Source organism: Pygocentrus nattereri, chromosome 23 (assembly GCF_015220715.1).
Source record: "Pygocentrus nattereri isolate fPygNat1 chromosome 23, fPygNat1.pri, whole genome shotgun sequence".
Lineage (NCBI taxonomy): Eukaryota > Metazoa > Chordata > Actinopteri > Characiformes > Serrasalmidae > Pygocentrus > Pygocentrus nattereri.
This window is the reverse complement of record NC_051233.1, coordinates 19,317,809-19,341,627: the sequence shown is the minus strand read 5'-3', so window position 1 is coordinate 19,341,627 and position 23,819 is coordinate 19,317,809. Positions and strand designations below refer to the sequence as shown.

The following is a 23,819-nucleotide window of genomic DNA, read 5'->3' as shown; positions in this document are numbered from 1 at the left end:
TGGCTTGAATTTGCATTGTGAGAGAGGTATTAACTATGTATTAATTAGGTATTCATTCTTTTTCTTTATCGCATACAAGATAGTATAATTGGAGTGGATATTATTAAAATGTTATTGTTTATGTCATTATTCTTATTTGCTGTTGTTGTTACCACTGTTGTCATTGTGCTCCAGCAATACTGCACTTTATACAGTCGTGCCAATAAAGCTATCTTGAACTGAACTGGCAGAAAATGAGTGCAAATGAGTAAGAAAAACAGCCATAAAAAAGAAAAGATAAATCAAACACACACACAATACTGTCAACCAACACACTCCCTCCACCTTACTTTTCCGAAGACATCAAACCCGCAGTCAGTTTCAGTACATCTCTTTTTAATCACATACAAAAGAAACATACTTTATACAAAATAGTCTTTTTTTCCATTCTCTTTGAATCATAATCACCCAGTCCAACAGAGAATGAGAGAGCCATGATTTCAAAAGCAGTGAACAAAACAAGAATGGCTGAAGGGAATTTTTTTGTTGTTGTTGTTTATTTTTTTCTCTCTGTTTCTCTGGCAAGGTAGACAAAGAACAAATAAACATACTGCACTTAACAGTCAGTGTCCTTGTTGCATTGTTACCTTGAAAAATGAACAGGGTGGGGGGGTAAAAATAAATAGAAATAAACATCGGACATGTCGGATTCTCTCAGGAATTTCTTGTTTGTTTAGGATTATCTCAGGAATTTCTTGTTTGTTTAGGACTGATAGCGGCAGCCGATATTTTCCTTGCCCAGCCGTTCCACCGGGACATACTGATGAGACAACAGTTCACTATGGCCTCCCACAGGGCTCCTATAGGCAATGTACAGGACTTGTAAGGACAACAGGGGACCAATTCATCAAACCACAGCATATTCACCTCTGTGAACACTCTAATATCTAGTTTGCTGTATTGATGGTTTACAACACACTCTCCTTGTCCACTTTATTAGAAACACCTACCTTATATGTGTACTATATGGATCATTCTTCAGAATTGGTTCAAAGTCATAGTTTAAACACACTTTGATCTTTTAACTGACTTTGAGTGACCGTGTACCTTAATTTTGTTTATTTTATTAAAATAAATGATTGAACATTCTTTTTGTCTCTACCAATACAATTATAACAGTACGGAAACTTGACCAAATGTTTCAGCAGTGACTCAATGTTTCAGCTAATTGTGAGCAGACCTCAAAACGCTAGCCAGTATGTGACCAGCAAACAGCTTTGAACAGTTGTACACTCATAAAATCAGAAAATGTTTCATTAAAACGAAATAATTGACATAATTGCAGTTAAGTGACAGTTCTTAATCTTACACACTGATTTTATGACTTTGGGATACATTTCAATGGGATCTAACTGCCCACCATGTGGCCATGAGGGACAGGGATGCAGTCTCACTTCCTGCTTTAATATGCGTGGATGTGGCTAAAATAAGGCTCCACCTATGGACTAAAACACTTTAGTTGTGCCTAAAACTGTGCCCTATACATTGTTTTGAGGTTCCATCATTTTGTAGCACAGAAAACCCAGTGCACTCAAACAATCCCACAATGCACCACAATAACTAGTGTACAACCAATGCATCCTGGGGGACAGGAGATGCCAGTATTGTGCTGCATTGTTTGGTTTAAAGATTCACACGGCTCTTCTCTAAGGAGTGTGACCAAACCCAGCTAAAATGGCAGCATCTCCACAGTCTTCTGTTCAGACCTGTTACAGACGTAAACTCTTCTCATATGTGCAGTGAGGCTCGGAGGTCATAGTGGACTTGTGTTAGGATGTTTATGCGCCAGAATCTGCTCTCGCATAGTAATGAAAGAACCCCAATGACGTAGTGTCAGATATCCTTTACTACTACCGCAAATTCTGCTCCCTTTAAAAGTGTTCTATACAGTTATCCAGACTTTTAGCGGTATAGTGATCAGGGGACCATTTCCAACACCGTATCTGACTGTGTTCAAAACTGCATACAACAACACTAAATAGTACACCACCATTAGAAATGCATTCATTAGTATACAATGTATAGTGTCGTAGTATGTGGATTGGGGCACAGTGTTTGTGCTGTGGCAATGACATGAAAACATAGGAGAGCATTTCTTCAATAAAAAATATAAGTTGAATTTTAAAAAAAAATTAAACCCATGATAAAATTTTTAAATAAATCAAAAATATATTTTAGAACATGTAAGTATTATTTTCAGAAGTGTGGAAATTTAGGGGTTAGAGTTTGGGACAGCCTGAATATATTCATGTTTGTATGTCATTTTATGCTTTTTGTACATGTCCAGCGACTAACTGGCTAAACTGGTACTTTTACAGAAATGTTAATATGCTTTTTTTTCCAGCTACTATAAATTAAATAAACTAAACTAAAACTGACCAATGTTGAAAGGTCAGAAGATGAATGAAACAAAATGAGCATCAACAGATTTGTGACGTCTTCTTATTCTTGACCCACATTACAATAAAATTGGACTATACACACCCCACACCACAGGTTAAATTGGGAAGATATTTAAGTCCAGCCTGAAATCAGCTTTAAAATGTAGTCAGTACACAGCTATATTGCTCTCTATTGTGCAGTACTTCAAACATATACAGCGGTGTCTGAAAGTCTGAGACTGAATAGAAAATCTTGATTTTTGCCCTTTAAACCTGGAAATAAACTAAGAATTTTAGATAAAAAAATAACAAGTACAATTCTGCACTATTTGTAGATCACCATTCGAATTTAAGCAAATTTGTGACCCATGTTGAGGCCTTTGTACAAAAAGTCACATTTTTAGTGTTATCTCTTCTTATCTATCTCTTTGGTCTACTCATTAGACACTTTTACACAAACTTGGGGAGCCTGTACCAGCTCAAGTTCATGCTGTCGTTGCTGTCGTTAAAGCAAGAATACAAGGACATATCAAGTAATGAAATTCTGAAATTCATTAAAATATTTTCTACTTCTCATTCAAAATGTTATACTGATGATAGAATAAGCAAATATTTCCAAGAAATTAGAAAGGAATTCAAAATAGAAGTGTTCTCTTCTGTGGTCTCAGACTTTGTAAGCCTCACTGAAATGCAATCATAATGTAATGCACATATGAAGTATGACATGCAGAAAATATTAATTAAAAAGTAAAAGATCTATGTTTGTTTAAGGTTGTTTGAAGTACTGCACAGAGGAAAGCAACAGCTGTGCAATGAGTTAAATTCTGACACAAATAGAGCTTTTGTAATGTTTAAGAGATGATATTGGGGTGGCACACATCAAGGGAAAATAAAATAGCGTTACTGTATTAAAATGACATAAAAAGTGATCTTGAATATATTACCTCAATACAACGACTGCCTAAAATAAACTGAAAGACAAAACTGTGCTGATGCAATGTATTTTAGTCATTAATGAGGAAATGCTGTATATGAATCAAGTAAATTAAATGCACCATGTTTATAATGTAGCTCGCAGAGCAGCACTGCTGGGACACAGTGCATGTTCACGTGTGTGTTTGCTGAGCAAATTAGTCTATCACAGCAAGAGATGCAGTATCATCAGACTCTTAAAACTGATTGGTCACCACTCTGAAAGCAGATTTTCACCATAAAGCATAACTGATGTTTTATTGATGATGGCTGACTGTTTCACTTTCCATAATTGGAAATTGGAGTGGCAAGCCATCCTAGCATGAAGCACTGTTCTGACCACCCCAATTACATTGCTCTATTGTTGGAAAAGGCAAATTAGCCTCAAAGGTGGCCCAATTATACTGCAGTGTGAGCCAGGCACAGCCATACACCCACAAGATGAATCTACTTCTAAGGTAAGTAGGTGTTTCCGATAAAGTGACCACTGAGTATAAAGTGTGATAGAACAGCATGTATTTTGTTTGGTAGAAAAACATCTGTTTTCCAAGTAATGGATGTAGTTCTAAGCTCTTTAACGATTATGGTTTTGTTATGTCTGCAGCTAACGATGCTGAGATTGCAGTTTTAATGTTCCTGTACGTAATAAGGGAAAGGATAATGTTGTGGTTGTTTTGACTGAGCAGCAGCTATACGGACACGATGGAATGGGGCATTCACCATAGGAACATGTTTTGGCATCATTGCTGCGGCTTGGTAATACAGGCTGGAAGCCAAGCCTTTAGATCCGAGATGGTTGCTTTACAACTAGATTGACTCTAGTGGCCGTAAAGTGGTGGTATAGCAGCGTGAATTGGTACCAGGACCTGAAGGGTGTGATATGAGGGTTCTCTGAGTTGCCCCCTCCCCACACACACACTGCATAACTGCTGTAATCTCTATCAGTACACTGATACTGAAGGCAAAATGCATGCCTTAGACTGAACGAAAAGAGTTATATATCTCCCTTCACATATAATGAATCAAGCTCTGAAATGATGATGATCAGAGAGGAGCAATGGCATCACCTGAGGGAATGTTCTGGAAAGGTAGAGAGAGTGGGAGAGTGACAGAGAAAGGCACATAGAAAGAGATAGAGAGGAATAAAGAACAAGAAAAGGACAGGGAAAGGCAGGAGGCAAAATACAGACCTCAGGTGAACCTGTTTGCGAGTGCAATGTGACAGTGACATTATTTCGTGAGGAGGGAACAAGGAAAACGGTGTTATTTTTGGAGAGTGTGGATGTGAGAGCTTTGTCTCAGGGGTGAGACAGCACAGCAGTGCCTGTGTGTGTGTGACTGTGGTTGAGTTTGGGCCCGTGTGTGTGCGTGTTTGTGTGTAGGGAGACATCTGCGTTAATGGGCTGCAGGTGGAAGCACTGCTGGTCCGAGGCGGCAATAGGTACAGAATCTGCAGATGGTTTCAAAAAGAAGACAACGAAAAAAAAAACCTAGGGGGAAAACGAGTGCCCCCATATGCTCCTAACTAGGGCTGCACAATATATTGGCAGCCGATATATTGTTTGTTGATGAAAATTACAGCCAGCACTTACTACTGATGATTTGGCACCCTATTTTTAGCTTGAGCATGCACTGACGCTTGTGTACACACTACTGAACAGGTGATTATTTTGCAAACAAATCACTTGCTGAAATGAATAACAGTGGATAACATCATCATCATCCCACACAATGTTCCATTCCCTATTCAGGCAGAAACGCAAGAGGGAAAGACTCCTTATGTCACAATTATAACTTATTATGGGCATCAGCGGATTCTGTTTTTATTTGGCATCGTCGTGGATGTACCTGGATGTTGACTGTATACGCAAAGTAGTCAAACGTGATCAGAACTGTATATGAATTATTATTAAATTTTTAAACCTACAGTGACTAAATACAACCAATGATTCTGCACTTTATTTTTTAGCTTATGCAGCACTGACACTTGCGTTGTCACTAGTGAATAAACAATTCCATTCTTTTAAAAGAATCTTTTGTGAATAAATCCCTTGCTGAAGTGGGTAAGAGTGGATATCATCATCCAGCGCACGGAGTATCACGTTTGATTCCTTGTTTGGGCAGGAACACCAATGCTATAACTAATAAGAGTCATTGGACAAGATTCCTAACATTACATTCACCTACCACTGTAAGATGCCACAGGTAAGAGTGGCCCTGTTTGCAATGCATCCTGTATCTGAGTTCCAATCAACATCTGGATGCAGAATCCACTTTTGCGGAGGGCAAGTAAATGCGCTGTTACTTTATTGACAATCCAATCACCAAGTTCAGATCACAGGGTTCGAATGTTAATGTCAAGTCTAAACAGGGCCAGTATTGGCTAAATATGCAAGTGGTTACAACAACTGTCTGATTTAGCTATGTAGATTCAGTTCACGATTACATGGATCCAAGTATGAACTCGTTTCGGATATACAATATTGGTATTTTTATCAGCCACATTAAGAAGTTAATTACAGTTACTGTATTAAGTTCCTTGACAGCACATGGACTCCAAAATTTGTGTGTCCTAATAGGCGTTCACAAACACACACATGCACACAACCTTGTCCCACATTCTGCAAAGTCAAAAAGAAAATGACGATAATACATCAAAGAGACTTTTCAAATGTGAGAAAGTTGTGCATGGACGAGGAATGAAAGATGCAACATGCAAGCGCATCTTTTTCATGTGCAAGCTGGACCCTCTGCGATAAGGATTAGAGTCAGAACTGAAGCCTCTGCTTTAGGTACCACACTCACCTGTGATACTGTCAAGACAAGGTTGCAATTTCCCTCCTTTTGTGCTCCAGTAATGCCAAGTGGATTTTTATTACAGTAATCATTAAAAATCTCAGGCAGTCTTTTGTTAAACAAGGGCTTCTTTTTCTTTGAGAGAGCAGGCCTGGGTATCCAGGTGCTATTAGTAGTTGCAGATACCACAGAAACATTTGACAGCTGATCTGAATCCTTTAGTAAGCAGACATAAAACAAACCAGCAAAAAAAAGAACAGTAACATGGACTCGAAATAGCCAGATCATGTCAGTAAAAATCCAAGGCCCATGTTTGATTTGTACTCAGGAGGGGAGGCAAAAAAAAACCTGCCATTCCAGTAAGTTGTACTGTCAAACACAATCACAAAAGCAAGCCAGACAAAACTGACAGGCAAGCTCAATTTGCTTCCATCTGAGGAGTAGCAAACAGTTGTTTGGTGAGTATAGGATAGAGAAAGTGAAAGGAGATAGAAGAGGAGAAACAATGAGGAGAGGTAAGTGAAGGAGAGGAAAGAGGGGTAGAGGAGAGGAAGGATGATAAAGGGGAGGCAAGGACAGAAATAGAGTAGAGCTTGAAATTTGTCCAAACCCAATGGGACCCAATGTCATATCAAGTTTGGTTGAGTCTGGACGTCATTTCCAAAGTTTTGTCGGTTTTGTCAGGTTTGAATTTAACATTCGCGTCGACCTGTCACAATGATAAAATTTTAGCTGACGATCAATTGTCGTATAAATAACTGTGAGAAACAATTTATTTAGGCTCATTTGGGCTTGGGCCAGTTTCTGACTTTTAATGAAGAAACCTGATGATGTGGTTTGGACAGAAGGTTTCTGGGCTATATTTGCCTTTGGATCAAAAATTTAGGCCCGATTAAAACTCTAAAGAAGAGGCCAGTGAAGACTGAAAGAGAGGAAATAAAAAAATAGAAGAGGAAGAGGGATCTAGAGTATTAATGTAGAGGCAGACACGTAGGGGATGACAAACAATTGTATGCATGGATAACCACCACGTGCCACAGAGGCCTAATGCTTCATTTCAACTTAGACTCCTGCTATGGTTCATAACACACGTCTTTCCTGTGTAATCTCTCTCCCTCTCTATAACTTTCTACACTCCTCACAGCCTATTAATGCCTGAACACAGCCTAATGGGAATACAGCCTATAAGACCCTGCCCTCCTTGCATTGGTTACGTCCCTACACCAATGAATATCATAGAAAAACATAAACAAATACATGTCTTTGCAATGCGTGCACCGTTCAGAAGTCCTCTGCCCACTCATACACAGTGCTGGTCCACAGTGTTATGGTTTGGTTTTCTGCTCTCCATAATCTTTCACTCACAGCTATAGCTAAAGACTGAAGCTGGGTAGCAAAAGATTGTGCTGCAGCCTCAGCTCCTACAGTGTTAGGAATATTAATGTAATGTTGGGTGCGTTAGCTTCGATTCCTCCTGCCCACTTGTCATGTTCAAAGGACAATAAACAGACTCCATTTTCAGGAACTGGCAAAGGAGTCTATTGGTTAAAAGTATTAATTTGTACTGAATTAGAATCACTGTCTCTGCACTAACTTCAAACTTGGCAAGGTACACAGCAAAACTTACCTCAGTTCAGGAGACTGGGCTTTAATACATATGCTGTGACTTGGGGTGGCTTCTTGATGCTTTTACTTTAGCATGGATGGTGACACTGCTGCTTCCTGTCTCTTTGCAAGGAATCATACTAATACAACCTGGGTTCAACTGGTGGGATGGTAGGAAGGTCTGCTTAGTGCAATATGGGCTCTGACTGCTCAAGGGGAGGGCTTGTATTAAAGTAATGACAACCCATTTGACGCAAAATAACCCTTCACATCGTTAGATAAGTTACAGGACTAGGCAAAACCACAGTGTTTTAATGTCACCAGCAGCAGGACTGACTCAGTTGTACCTAAACAAATTCATTTAAAACATACAACAAATGTAAACAAATAAAAAGACAGCAACATGGGATAAATAAACTAACAAACAAGAAAAGAAAACATAACAAGTCTGAAACACAGAATATGTTATTTTTTACTTTCACAAGTCCAAAAAGTCTGATGTGTGTTGTATCCAAGTATCTACACATCTTGCCTGTATTCAATATATATATTAGCGCAGTGTTGCAATTTTCATTGTGAAAGAGTCAGTCAGTCTAATTGAACCATGTCCAGTGACCTCACTCCTTCAATAGGTCCATATTAAAAAGATCCAGACAGCATAATGCTTTCTGCACTATGTTACATTTTTTTTAGTCAGGCAACTTGCTGGCATTTCAAGATCATTTATTGAGGCGTTTAAAACTAGTGACGCATCACCATTTGTGATCAATGTTTGTAACTCCAAATATTCCTAATCCCATAATAAAGGGAACACCAGATGTCCAAAGTCACTGGTCTCTTGTAAAAATTGGATCCAAAATGTCATCTCAAGTCTTCTTCCCTGACCCTTCCCAGAACAAGAGCACTACCAAGACAACCTCAGATTCCCCCTGCAACAGTAAGTCTCTGGGTAATCCTTATCCACAATGTTGCTCTTTTCTCTTTTCAGACACCCTGGCCAACAATGGATTCCTCAAGCTAGGCATCCACAAATACAAGTCAGGTGTGCAGCTGTTAGGCAGCTAATAATCAGAGCCACAAGGTGTAGTGGAAGGTTGTAGTTGTAGGTTTACATCCAAGTCATTTTTTTTTCCAAGAAGTGCCACTTATCAAGATTTTATATGATCTGAGCTCAAAATAAAAGTGTGTTAAATACATTATGTGCTGCCCTTGAATCTGCCTCGTCGAGGAAGCCAGGGATAAAGCAATGATGCCGCAGACACACCAGGTTACACTGGGGGGAGTGAAAATAGCAGTTGGTATAACCACCTGAAATGGTGTGGCCACCTCTTGGCACCAGGCACAGAAAGCTGTTTCCTAGCAGGCATCTGGGCCAATTAAGAACTTCCTCGGTGCCATGAATAGCAGGCTAGTTTGGAATGGAGACCAGAAGGCACAAAGGGGTGCTGTGGACCCCACACTGATTAAAAAACTGTGCATCTACCCAGTACATGATTCCTAACAGTGTTTGCTAATTTAGGCCTATCACGTGTAGGAGTAGTCTATATCTGGGATACCTCCTTCTCTGTAGCCGCGGTTTGTGCCATAGCCCGAGTTGGTCATGTGATTGGGTGGTTTGTATAGACCTGTGCCATTAGAGGGGAAAATTGTATGTATGATATAATCTTCTCGGATTGGCTTGGGCTGTAGGGGCTCTCTGGTCGCCATCGGTGTCATCTGGAACCCAGGTCCACGGATTTCCAGGATAGTAGTGTCCTTCTTAGTGCCTGATTCAATGTAGTCATCATAATGCTTGCTCTTGCGTGAGCTACTGCGGCTATAGTGGTCCCTAGAGGAGAGACGTCCTGCACGATGCCCATACCAACAGAAAATGCCAAAGATAAATGCGAGGGAGACTATGGCGGTAGCTCCACCAATTATCCCAGCAAGTGGGAGCGAAGTGATCTGCTCTGAGCCTTCATTCTGTCCCTGGTCCACTTCAGACAGGCTGGGATCGGATGTCTCAGCTTTGGCACACACTGGAGCCTCATCTGAATCTGTGTCCCCGCTGGACATGCTGCCTTTGCTCCCACTGCCAGAGACTAGTGGCACCATGCAGATGATGTAGCTAGACGCTGGCTGGAGGGCAGTAAGAAGATACTCTCTGCGATCGCCCCTCACCAGTGTCTCTGTGATGGAGCCCATGGCAGCACTAGTCCCTAAACGGAGCCAGCTGAGCCTAAAGGAAGAAGATGGTTGTGCCACACTCCATGTAACCCTGATGCTGTCATGGGACAGAGGTTTCACATTCAGGGCCAAGTTCTTTCCTACGCCACTGCTGCCAAGTGTGTAGTCCATTCCTGTATCTGGAAGTCCCAAACCTGGTCGTTTGGACCGTAGGGTGAACAGAGAGCCTTGTGGGGGGGAAAGAGTGGTGGAGCTGGCTGCTACACCTGTTCCACCCATCCTGTTGCTACCAGCATTTCCCGCACCTGCTGAGCCCACACCAGCTACTCCTCCACCTCCCGCAGCTGCTAATTCACAGTCATCCATCTGGCTGGTAAGGTCCCTTAGTGCCATGTCACGCACACGCTCTGGTGACTGGCAAGTGAGTCCTCGGACTGTAATGGTGTTCCCTTTGGCTTCTAGCCAGTCATACAACCAGCGCAGATTGCATCCACAGTGCCAAGGGTTACCACGCACAAGTAACTGTCCTAGACTCTCCAAGTCTCGAAATAAACCTCTAGGAAGTGTAGTCAAGTTGTTCCCAGAAAGATCCAACCTTTGAAGTCTACGCATTCCATCTAGAGAGCCTCGAGGCATGTGGATCAAAGCATTGTCCTGAAGAGAGAGTCTTTGCAGGTGTGCACTAGGTAAATTGAGAGGCGGAGTCTGAAGGGAGTTCCGCACCAGTGAGAGCTCTGTGAGGTTGGAGAGGCGTGAGAAGGTGTCATCAGCAATGCGCTGATTGGCTAGAAGGTTACCATCTAAGACAAGGCGGCGAAGAGAAGACAAGCCACGGAAGGCGTGTGTGGGAATCGTCGAAATCCGGTTGTCATCTAAGCGGAGCTCTTCCAGCGAGGCTGGAAGCCCAGACGGTATGCTGGAAAGGTGGTTTCGGGAAAGGAAGAGCAGACGAAGGCGAGGGTTGTCGGCAAAGGCCTGGTCTTCTATACTAACTGTGGACACCGAATTGTCATCCAAGTGCAACTTCTCAAGTTGGGGTAGCCTAGCTAATGCAGCCCGGGGCAACACCCGGATGTTGTTGTCCTGGAGATGTAGCTCTCGTAATGATGGTGGTAGGTGCATAGGAAAGTCATCGAGCTCATTATCATAGAGATATATAACCCGCACTGTAGTGAGGTGCTCCAAGGAAGTGGGCAGTCCTGCATTATCTATGTGATTATTTTGAAGATAAAGAACAGTGGCAGATGGGGGCAATGGCGGGATAGCACTGAGCCCACGGTCATTACAATATATGAAGTCTTCATCACAGCGACACACAGAAGGGCACACAATATCCCCCTCGCTATCCAATCCTTGTGAGGCAGCTGCAGCATATTCCAGCACCTCAACCAATAGTGTGAGACATAGCAGAAGAAGGAAGAGCAAGTCACGAAGCTCGGCCACACCTTCATGAGCCATGATGCCTATGGCTTCCTTTCTTCCTCTTTTCTGTGAGGCACCACCCTCCTCTTTTGCTCAGCTTCTTTGGAGTTCCCAGAATATATGGACTGCTGTTCAGATGCAAAGGAGTCTAGCGTTTGCTCACAGCAGACCAGTCTGGTTACCCTGGGGAAAGGAGAGAGAAACAAGCTTGAATTAATTCCTAAAAGCAATTAATATCGCTTTGATGCCACACACAGCATATCATTGCATTTTGGACTAATCTATTGGTTCATTTGTCATGCCATTTTGACACAATGTAAAGGGCAGCTGGCATTTTCAAATTATTAAAAAATGACAAAAATGGAAATACAAGGTTTTGTTCCAACATGGATGATATTCTTGTTCAAATAACATATCCAAACAGATCCAAAACAATTATGCCCAGTCACAACCAGACTGAAGTTAGATTAATCTGCCTATACTGCCTAGGATCCACCAGTCATTGTGCAGTATGAAAGCACTTCGAGGAAGATTAAGAGAAATGGGCTAGAGCGACTCTAAGACATCTCCCATCTGAGCAAAATGGTGTTCACTGAAATGTGGAGCTTAATGTAACAGAACATAAGTCAAAGTCATAAAAAGGTATTGACATAAACATTATCAATGACAAATGGCTGTTGATGTACTGCACATTCTAAATGGCTGTGCCGAGTATTTGCATTGCTTTTGCTCTGAAGTGCGTGCACATAGCGAACATTGCAAATATTTTCAAACACAAGCACCCTTCGATTGCTCCTGAGTCCAGCCCAGAGTATGATGACACTCCTTGAAGGTATCAACTGTGTGTACATGTGTGAGTTTGCATCTGTGTTTGTGTGCATATGTTTGACAATCTGTCAGTATCAATATGGGAGGGTGGGTTTAGGGTGAGGGATAAGGGTGTGTGTTTGAGATTGAACAGCTGGTCAAATTGCAGGGTATTTGGGTCACTTCCCTCATAGACAACAGAAAGAGAGAGAGAGAGAGAGAGAGAGAGAGAGAGAGAGAGAGAGAGAGAGAGAGAGAGAGAGAGAGACTGATGCTAAGAGGAGTGTGGGGGATTATGAAGCATATGGAGTTGTGATTGTGTGGATTAAGCAGGTGCTAGGGAGAATGCGACACAGCGAAACAATACCAAACACCGAGACATTTCTCCAGGTGTCACTAATGGCAGCTACTAAGAAAGATAATATACATCAGATGCATTTGTTCTTTTGCTGTGCTTAGAAGCACATAGTGAACTTGATGAAGACATCTTATTGTGTATCACATGACTGTGTGTATATACACTGCTCAAAAAAATAAAGGGAACACATCCTAGATCTGAATGAATGAAATATTCTCATTGAATACTTTGTTCTGTACAAAGTTGAATGTGCTGACAATAAAATCACAAAAAAATCATCAATGGAAATCAAATTTATTAACCAATGGAGGCCTGGATTTGGAGTCACACACAAAATTAAAGTGGAAAAACACACTACAGGCTGATCCAACTTTGATGTAATGTCCTTAAAACAAGTCAAAATGAGGCTCAGTATTGTGTGTGGCCTCCACGTGCCTGTATGACCTCCCTACAACACCTGGGCATGCTCCTGATGAGGTGGCGGATGGTCTCCTGAGGGATCTCCTCCCAGACCTGAACTAAAGCATCCACCAACTCCTGGACAGTCTGTGGTGCAACGTGGCGTTGGTGAATGGAGAGAGACATGATGTCCCAGATGTGCATTAGGAGGAACCCAGGGCCAACCGCACCAGGATATGGTCTCACAAGGGGTCTGAGGATCTCATCTCGGTACCTAATGGCAGTCAGGCTACCTCTGGTGAGCACATGAGGAAATGCCACCCCACACCATTACTGACCCACTGCCAAACCGGTCATGTTGAAGGATATTGCAGGCAACAGATCGCTCTCCACGCCATCTCCAGACTCTGTCACGTCTGTCACATGTGCTGAGTGTGAACCTGCTTTCATCTGTGAAGTGCACAGGGCGCCAGTGGCGAATTTGCCAATCCTGGTGTTCTCTGAAAATACTAAGCGTCCTGCACGGTGTTGGGCTGTGAGCACAACCCCCATCCGTGGTCGTCGGGCCCTCATACCATCCTCATGGAGTCGGTTTCTCACCGTTTGTGCAGACACATGCATGTTTGTGGCCTCCTGGAGGTCATTTTGCAGGGCTCTGGCAGTGCTCCTCCTGTTCCTCCTTGCACAAAGGCGAAGGTAGCAGTCCTGCTGCTGGGTTGTTGCCCTCCTACGGCCTTCTCCACGTCTCCTGGTGTACTGGCCTGTCTCCTGGTAGCGCCTCCAGCCTCTGGACACTACGCTGACAGACACAGCAAACCTTCTTGCCACAGCTTGCATTGATGTGCCATCCTGGATGAGCTGCACTACCTGAGCCACTTCTGTGGGTTGTAGAGTCCGTCTCATGCTACCATGAGTGTGAAAGCACCACCAACATTCAAAAGTGACCAAAACATCAGCCAGAAAGCAGAAAGGTACTGAGAAGTGGTCTGTGGTCCCCACCTGCAGAATCACTCCTTTACTGAGTGTGTCTTGCTAATTGCCAATAATTTCCACCTGTTGTCTATTCCATTTGCACAACAGCTGTGAAATTGATCGTCAATCAATGTTGCTTCCTAAGTGGACAGTTTGATTTCACAGAAGTTTGACTTACTTGGAGTTATATTGTGTTGTTTAAGCGTTCACTTTATTTTTTTGAGCAGTGTATATTTATGCTACAAGCACATCCAGTACTGTCCAAAAGTCAGAGTCCACCCTTTTGTTTGTTCAATTTCTAGTCAAAGTAGCCATTAAGTAAGAGTTATTCACTTTAATTATTTATTGATTAAATAATTATACATAAAACAATTCATATAAAGAAGATGAAGGCAAAAGTGAAAAAAAAAACCCAGAAGTTTCCACCGATTAAAATTGATAGAGAAACTGGACTTCTAACAACCATATAAAACTAGTAGACCACCAAAACTGTCCCCATCACATAAAGAGTACTTAAAGCTTTTACCTTTGAGGGACAGGATGAAATCAAATTCTACTTTTGCTTCAGATCTGAAAAAATCCACAAGTGTTTCTATCTATTCTTTCATTGTGATAAGGCAACTCATTGCTATGGGTTTGAAAGGATGTGTAGCTGTCAAGAAGACATTGCAGATAAAATGAAAGACAAAAAAAAAGTATAATTCTAAAAACTGCAGTTTTTTTTGTTTTTAGTGGAATAAGATTTTATAGACTTATGAAACGAAGCAAAAGAAAGCAGTATATAAGCTGATGAAGCAAGAAGACCATGATGTACTTAGATGTAAAAAGTTGGTGTTCTGAAAACAATGGAATGGCCACCACAGAGCCCTCCAGGTATACTGTGCATGCAGTGTATTAAAAAAAAAGTCATCCAATCAGGGTGAAATTTGTGAAATGCATCAAAGCATTACACAAAGAATTGTAATCATAATCAAATGAGCGGTCAAAAAGCAATCAGAGATTTGCAATCCTAATTTTCACTGTAAAGTGAAAATACATTTGTGCTACATAACATTGCTTTGTGAATTGTGATTAAGTGATGGTGATTAATTACTTTCAACAAATAAAAAATTACAATGTAATCTACTTCTTTATTTGTTATTGGTATGTCTCTAAGCAAGTTGATGCCTTTAAGGCATGCCATTCCACCACTTGTTGTTAAGAGTGCTGTTGAGAAATATAATCTTTATGTGAATTAAAGGAATGTCAGAGTATCTCTATGAGGGGCCAATAACAGTTTTAAGGGGGCCCCATTGTACCATGGGCTCTAGTGTGATTTATCCTGTCCTTCATTGGTCAGGATCCCCATAAGACCACCACACAGCAGGTATTATTTGGGTGGTGGATCATCCTCAGCACTGAAGTGACACTGACACTGTCCATTCTTTTAGACCTTCCTACCTTGCCTTGTTGGCCCACCTTGTAGATGTCAGAGACAGTAGCTCATCTTTTGCTGCACAGTTTGTGTTGGTCATCCTCTATTGCCTCATCAGTAGTTACAGGACGCTGCCCACAGGACACTGCTGGCTGGATATTTCTGGTTGGTGGACTATTGTCAGTCCAGCAGTGACACTGAGGTGTTTAAAAACTCCAGCAGCACTGCTGTGTCTCATACCAGCAACATACAGTAATACACCACCACCACGGCAATGTCACTCCAGAGCTGAGAACAAATCACCACCCAAATAATACCTGCTCTGTGGTGGTCCTGTGGGGGTCCTGACCACTGAAGAACTGGGTAAAGGAGGCCTAACAAAGTATGCACACAAACAGATGGACTACAGTTTCTAATTGTAAAACTACAATCCACACCTATATGACAAGTGGAGCTGATAAAATGGACTAAGAGTGTAGATACAAGGAGGTTAACTTAGTGAAGTGGCCAGTCAGTGTATAAACAGTTATATTTATATAATACAAATGATACCTGATGCCCTGACCGCATACAAAAGCAAGTCTGTGTGTGTGTGTGTGTGTGTGTGTGTGTGTGTGTGTGTGTGTGAGTGTGTATGTGTGTGTGTGTGTGTGTGTGTGTAAGGAGTGTCTCTGAATCACTGGGGAACAGGCTGAAATGGGGCTGTCCAGACAGCCTGTCGCCTGTGGCTCCTCCTCGGCCCCCCTCACTTCTCCAATATCCCAGCCAACGTGAGGGCAGCCCGGGACTATATCAATTTACACCCAGGGACTGTGGGACAGGCCCGAGCAAGAGCGACTAAGCGTGTCCACAGCTGCACTATCTCTGCTCATAAAATTCACAGCATAACAATAAAAAATCATATCTGGTGCTCCAGGCTGTCACGTGCGTGTGTGCGAAATAAAAACCGGCGGTTTATCAGGATGGAACAGTGGCATATGGGAAGATGCTCCCATATTTGATGGCGTGCTAAAGATAAAGCCAAAGAGAATGCTTATCTGAATGCCCATGCATGTCCGCAAATATCAGCTTTTTGAATTTGGGAAATGGGAAAAGAAAATGGAAGGATGCTGGCTGGAGAGATGGACAGAGCGATGCAGACACAAATGGCAGTGATTGAGGAAATGGAGGGATACAAGAAGAAATGAAAAACAGAGATGGCATGATAGTGCTTTTGCTTTTTGTGATACCAGTGCTGATAATGAACGCTTTAAAATAAGATATTTGTAATTGAAGCACTTTGCTTAATATTGCCAGTTTAATTATAGTCCAGATATGTGCACAATTAGATTATTCAAAATGAAAAAATTCTATTAGTTTCTAGCAATTCTAGTAGTTCAGTTTCACCAGAAGTCAGAAATTACAAGGGTGATGTCACTGTTAAACATGCCCACTGCCTAAAATGATTTAGAAGCAAGAAGGCAACATTTAGTTTAGTACATACTTTAAAGGTTAAGGAACAGGTTTATTAAGAGATGCACTAATTACAGTCTACTGACACTTTGCGCTGAAGGGAGTGGCCAGTTTTGTGGGATAGCAACTATATATTTGAACATCCATGCAAATGAACACAGGTGCAACTTTGTAATTTATATATTACCAGTGTAATACAACCACTTTTTTATATGAAAGCCTGTTTCCACCAGGTAGGAGAAAAAAAATTGCATCTCTAAAACAGTAATTTTATAGGAGAAGGAAAAAACATCCTTAACTTTGAAAGGAAGCTAATGTGAAACAGCTTTTTTCCCCAGTAGTTTTGGAGCACTTCTATTGCCATAGAAGCCAGAATGCACAGTAATGAACATTAATATGTGTTTTTAACAATCATTCGGAAAAGAAAACTGTCAAATTATTATTTAGGCAAAACCTGCCTGACAGAGTAAAATGTGTAAAATATATCCAAAATATTAAGAAAGGTTTAAACATTGTTTTTCTAAAATTGTTTAGTGTAATTCATTTAGTGTATTGTTTGAGACATAATGATTCTACACATGTGAGCATTTCTGAACAGACTGGAGCAATAAATTACTAATTTTAATAGTACTTATATTACGTGAGGTGTTCTAAAATGTTAAATCCCTTAAAATCTCAGGTTTATTACATATTAAGGCTTATTATTCAGCAACTACATGGACTTCAATGCAAACTGGCTGAGTTATTCTTAGGTTATAGAAGTGTGCAATAAAACACTAGTGGGCCCTTGCCTTTTAAGAGGTTAAACTCTTTACCGCACAATGAATATGCAATGGGAAAGCACATACATCATACACATATATGGACTATCAGCATGATATGTGTACATTAGTCAATCAACATGATCAGACAGTAAGCATGAACAGTGCATCCACAGCTACATAGAGAGGGATATTTTTGTAGAGTTTCAGTGCTTAAACCCCTCATTACAAATACGTTCAGTGGTGCAAAAACCATGGACACTGATCCATAGAGATGTGGAGAAAAGCCATATGGTCAGATTAGTCATCTTCGCCATATTCTCCATAAGTGGCCAAGTGCATGTGGACCAAGAGAGTGTTATCTCCTGAAGACATTTTCGGGCATGACTGGGATCCACTTGTTACCACAAATCAATACAAATGCAAAGTTCTTTAAACTCAATATCTTATGATGAAACACTCTATTCTGATGGGAGTGGTCTTTTCCAGGAAGATATTGTCCCTATCCACAGGGCACAAGGGGTCACTGAATGGTTTATAATGAATAATGAACTGATGTAAATCATAAGCTATGACCTTTGCAGTTACCAGATCTCAACCCAACTGAACATCTATGGGAGATCTTGGACCAGTGTGTTAGCACTCTTTAACACCATCATCAAAACACCAAGAGAGTATCTTTTTGAACAATGGTGCTCTACTACACTTTGAGAGACTTGTAGAATCTATGCCAAGACACTTTGTGTCTGAAGTTGTTCTGCCAGCTTGTGCTGACCAAACTGTTTTTCCTTATTTTGTCAAATGACTGTATACTATTGACTGATTAAAAACTACAAATAGACAGAATAACATACAGTATTAACAATAAAACAACCTTATGAAAACGATCAATCTAACTTCTAAGATAACTGCTTTAGTTCTTGTAAATTGTTATACTACTAATTGTTTACTACAGGAAACTTGGTAAGTATTATAAGTTACTAGAATATCATACAAATGTCAAAACATTACTATCGTACTACTATATTATATATTATAGGGTTTTCACACAAGGCAAATTTTCAGGCACTTCTTATGTCTACTTTTCCAAAAAAAATTATTGAATGAATTTTGTAAATTGTTACACCTCTATTCCCTACAGCTTCACCTTTCATCTGATGAGCTTACTTGGTTTTCATCCAAGATTTACAGACCTCAAGAGATTTACAGTCAATAAATCACTGGCATAACTGTCAGAAATACAATTTTGCCTGAACACATGGAATGAACTAACACTATAATGCTAAACAGGGAGGTTTTACAGGTGGTCTAATTTAGCTTTTCCTTGTATTTGCAGCCAAACATCTTGCCAGCTAATGCTTGTGCCTGCATAATTACTCTTTGCAACTGTTGTCCACACTTGTGCAAATTGCAATAAATAAAACAAAAGCACACATGCACATTTTGGCGACTGTGAGGAGAGCTAGACTGGCAGTTGGGACTAAACGATGTGGCCTTTCAGTAGTAAGCACTGTCAGTGGTAAATATGTGATAGTGTGAAAATGTTAATTTAATATATTCTTGTCCATGAATGTTCCAGATTTGTGTGTTTCAAAATGTCAAATTCTCGCTCTTACTTCCAATAAAAGCCAGCAGATCAAGAGCATGTAGTTCCAAGTTTTGTTGAGAAAAGAGTATGTAGAAAGAGCTCAGACACATTAAAATTTCACATAGGAGATCAGAAGGGGCTTCTTGCTGTAACGCTTCTTGTGGAAACCAACTCGCCTAATTTCACACAGAAGCAAGTCAGTTACGACTTTAACAAATGACTGACAACTAATCTTGGGTGATATGGCATAAATATAATCACATTATGTGAAAACATCGTTGCATATCACAAAATACACTATTTGGGCAAAAGCATATAGACACACTTCTTAATTACTGAGTTCAGGTGTTTCAGCCACACTCACTGCTAAAACCAAGCACATAGCCATACCATCTTTAGAGACTAACACTGGCAGTAGAGCCAGTCATAATGAAGAGCTCAGTGAATGTCAAATGCTACCTTTGCCATAAACAGTTTGTGAAATTCCTGCCCTGCTAGACAACTGTAAGTGCTATTATTGTGAAATGGAAGTGTCTTGGAGTCTTGGAGCAGCAACACCTCAGCCACAAAATGGTAGACCATGTCAAGTTACAGAATAGGCCCATCAAAGCATCAAGCATGCAGCATATAAAATGAACATTGATTGCGACCCATGCTTCTTTGTTCAACATCAGTGCCTGACCTCACAAATGGCCAAAATTTTCTTACACACTTCTATAACCTCAGAAGATCTTAGTCAGTTAGCACTGAAGCCCCTGTACAATGAGACTTTGTCCCTGAACAATGAGACTTAGTATGTAATAGGCCTTGGATTTTAAGGGGTTAACTGAAGGATTACAAATTCCTACAGACACCGATGGAAATTGTGTTGAAAGCCTTTCCAAAACAGTGGAAACTATTTTAAACAAAGGGGGGGGTGCACAGCAAGTTCTCGAATGTTAATGAGGACAAAACTGAAGTGCTACTTATGGGATCTACACACACACAAAGCAAAAATTATTGATGAACTAGGAAGTTAAATCTGAAGTGCAAAACCTAATTTTTTCATCTTAAAATCACTGCTAAGGTCAGACCTTACCTCACACTGCATGATACTGAAAAGCTGACTCATGAGAGTATAGATAAACTACAGCTCGCACAGAATGCACCAAAATTTCTCAAAAAACACAAAGGAATGAACAGCAGCACTTCAATACAATACAGACTACAGTTGAAGGTTTTATTTGTTTTTTAAGCCATTAAGGGTCTAGCATCTTTTATATATCAGACTGTCTAACTGAATATGCTCCACAACGATGATGTGTGTTGTGCAAATAAAGTTTATTTTTATTATTATCACCAGGGATTGAGCTTATGATCTCACAAAGCTTAGGCAAACAATATTTAAAATGTGGCAGATCATTTAGAATGTAATTTAATATTTTACTTATAGCTCATGCAATTGTTGATGCATATGCAGCCACTAGGGCTGGGCATTTTCATTTTCACTTAGAGATAGCACAGAGAATAATACCACTGCCCACAAGTGAAAGAAAATGTAAAAAAAAAATTAAAAAATTTCAATTATACGTAAAAGTATCAGAACCAAGAAGGCATATTATCGCTTATTGTCACAGCCCAGAAATTACATATTTGCACATCTCTAGTAGTAGTAGTGGGTGGTATGGCCAAACATTTTGGATGCTTAATTAAACCTGTTTTTTCAGATTAATAACAGTGTGTGATTCTGGGATGTCCCTTCACTTTTAATAAGAACCATATTTAAAAACTGCAGTAAATCTTTATTGGGCAAACAGAAATCAACAATATAGCTTTCTAACCTTAATGAGATTAAGATGAGTGCATGTGAGCAAAAACGCTACTGAATGTTATTTTACATCCAAATTTCCCAAGTAATTTGTCTCATACTAGCATTTCTTACATTCGATTTCCTCTATGACCACCAGACTCTGCTGGAATTTGGTAAATATTAGAGGCCATTCACATTATCTATCTTAGCTGAGAAGCTGCAGAGCCTCTTGGCTTGTAGCGAGGACAAGGCCAGAGACCACAACATAGCCTAAAGCAGCTGGATGACCTAGGCAGTGTGCATGAAAAGCCGGACAGTCTTCATGCTCCTTCCACTCTCTTTCCTCCCTTAACTGATTAACTCAGTACACTGTGATGTTTGCTCATGCAACAGCAAACTGGACTAGCTAACATCTGACTCTAACTCACTTCATGGGAAGTGAGAGAATTTTGATTTTGTGCAATTGCAATTAATGATGTACTTGTCTTTTTTGTTCATCATTTGCAACTATTAAAATCAACCCTAAAATCAAGCCATTTTAGCCACTTGATTTATAGCTATACCCAGAGAAAAATCTCAAAGTAGATCTTAATGTTATATTAATGAAGGGTTACTTATTTCTGAATTCTTCCTCCTAAATTCCAGTTAGGAGAAAAGACTGGCATCTTTTAACTTACGAAATCTCATAGAAATAGTATTCCTCTAGGACTGGGGTGAGATAAGTCTGACACAAAAGGGTTAATGAATACGTGACAATATGGCTAACAATGGTTATACTGTACTTGTAATTTTTGAGGAAGATTCTATACAGAACTATATACAATACATTCTCCATCAATCTGAAGAACAATTTCACCATGCAAAGAACCATTTAAGCATGAAATGATTCTACACAAAACTTATTGTTCTAAAGAAAAGCATTCCCTTTATTATTAACCATATTTTTAAGTGTATAGACAAATGTCATGATTGGCCCCTCCCAGTCCTGTCCATGTGCTGTTTACTTTTTCATCCACGTGCTTTGTTTTGGTTCTTAGTCCAGCCCCTTGTTTCGTGACTCCACCCCTGATTGTCGCCACCTGTTTTCAGTCTGTCCCTCATTATCCCTGTGTTTTATAAGCCTCGTGTTTGCCCTTAGTTTTTGCTGGTCTTTGTGGTGTTTGATCGTGTTTGTATGTGCTGTTTGATGTAAGGGTTGTGTGCGTAGTATATGTATTATCTGAAGAGTTTTTGTTAAGTGTTTGGACTTCTGTGTTCCTTGTCATGTCTGTCCCTCCTGCTCTTTGTGTTGGCTACCTGAACTTGGACTGTCTTGACCCTGATTTTGGATTTGCCCATAATAAATCTCACTTGTCTCCGCACATGCGTCTGCCTCAACATCGCTCCGCGTTACAACAAAACCAACCATCCAAACAAGAGGGGCTGTTAATGTCATTTACAGAGGAAGAGACAAAAAACAAAAGTTGGGTCAAAAAAGTACAAACCACTACAACCTGAATCTCATGATAACAATATGAAGGACAACGAAAAATGGGAGTTGGAAGCAAATTTTAAAACAACAGCTGAAAAATGGGAGGAAACATTCAAAGCAGGAGATAAACAGCCCAACATGGGGGAATTTGATAGGAAAATGTGGTATTTTGACACTTCATCGATTTCTTCAAAATCCAGCAATACATCAGTTCTTGTTGGAAGGATTGTGGACTGATGGTTGACTTCACACATATATTTTGAAATTGCCCAAAACTCTTTTGGAAGGGTGTTCAAAAACAGATTAAACAGATTTGGGGGATTAGCCTTACTTTAGATCCAGGCCTTTTAATACTGGTACCCTGATAATATGACATACAGAGATCTGTCTTATTTATTGAGAACTTTGCTTTTAGCAGCAAAAGCCAATGCCAATCATAGCCACATTCATCCTCTACATCAACAGCTTTCCAGCTCCACTCCACTGACCGACCAAGATCGGAAAAATCTCCACACTTTACTGACTGATTAAGATCTAAGATCTGTTGCTCTCTCTTTCTCAATTGCCCGCTTTCTCTTGTTCCACCCTCCCTCCGCCCGCCTCTCCAGCAATGACGTTTACTAGGCAAATCCCTGTTGGCCACTAAAGGAGTCTGTTCCACAATCAAAACCTGTTGCCACAGAATTCATTTGGCTCAATGTCTTTTCCCCACAGAAACACAGATTAAATATAAATCCTCAAAGCATTAACGACCGAGCAGCCGACTCTCACCCATGGCAAAATGGCAAGCAACCGAGCAAAGAAGGCTCGCTGCCCTGTGAGGAAAGGAAAGAAAAAAAAACAGAGAGAATATTAAAACACGAATAAATGAATAAGTAATGGGCCACGCATTTTCCAAGGATTCATTCCTTCTGTATTTTTTTCAGGCATTTAAATGCACGACCGTGTGATATCACTGGTAGACTGTCTGAAGGGATCCATTCTGATAAGAATGATGCAATATTATGGGAAATCTGTTAAGTGTCTCTCTTTCATGTTATCATGGTTTCTATTTATCCTATAAACAATATATATATATATACCTACTGGTCGATTCAGTTAGTACACCTCCTTGTATTTGCACTCTTTGTTCATTCTATTAGATCCATTTACAATATAGGTGCACTATGTATGTAGTTCCACAATTATAGACTGTAGTCCATTCTCTGCATACTTTACTAGCGCCCTTTTACCCTTTTCTTCAATGGTCAGGACTACCACAGAGTAGGATTTATTTGGGTGGATTAACTGATTTCCACTAATTTGACTGGGAGTTACAGACTGCATACGACTGTATGTCCAAAGGTTTGTAGATATCTGCTCATCCAAGGTTTCTGTAGACGTTGCAGCAACAGCCTCTACTGTTCTGGGAAGGCATAACAGTAGAT

At 40.4% G+C, this 23,819-nt stretch overlaps 1 protein-coding gene across 1 annotated transcript in view; it reads right to left on the bottom strand.

Annotated features, from left to right (window-relative positions):
- Window positions 1–424: 424 nt before the first annotated feature.
- The window catches only part of flrt1a (fibronectin leucine rich transmembrane protein 1a), an 85,916-nt gene continuing 62,521 nt past the window's right edge, over window positions 425–23,819 (bottom strand). Inside the window, exon 3 of the mRNA XM_017698249.2 lies at window positions 425–11,564. Within this exon, the coding sequence (XP_017553738.1) occupies window positions 9,318–11,417 (2,100 nt within the window). The 5' untranslated portion in view covers window positions 11,418–11,564 and the 3' untranslated portion in view covers window positions 425–9,317. The remainder of the gene's footprint in view (window positions 11,565–23,819) is intronic.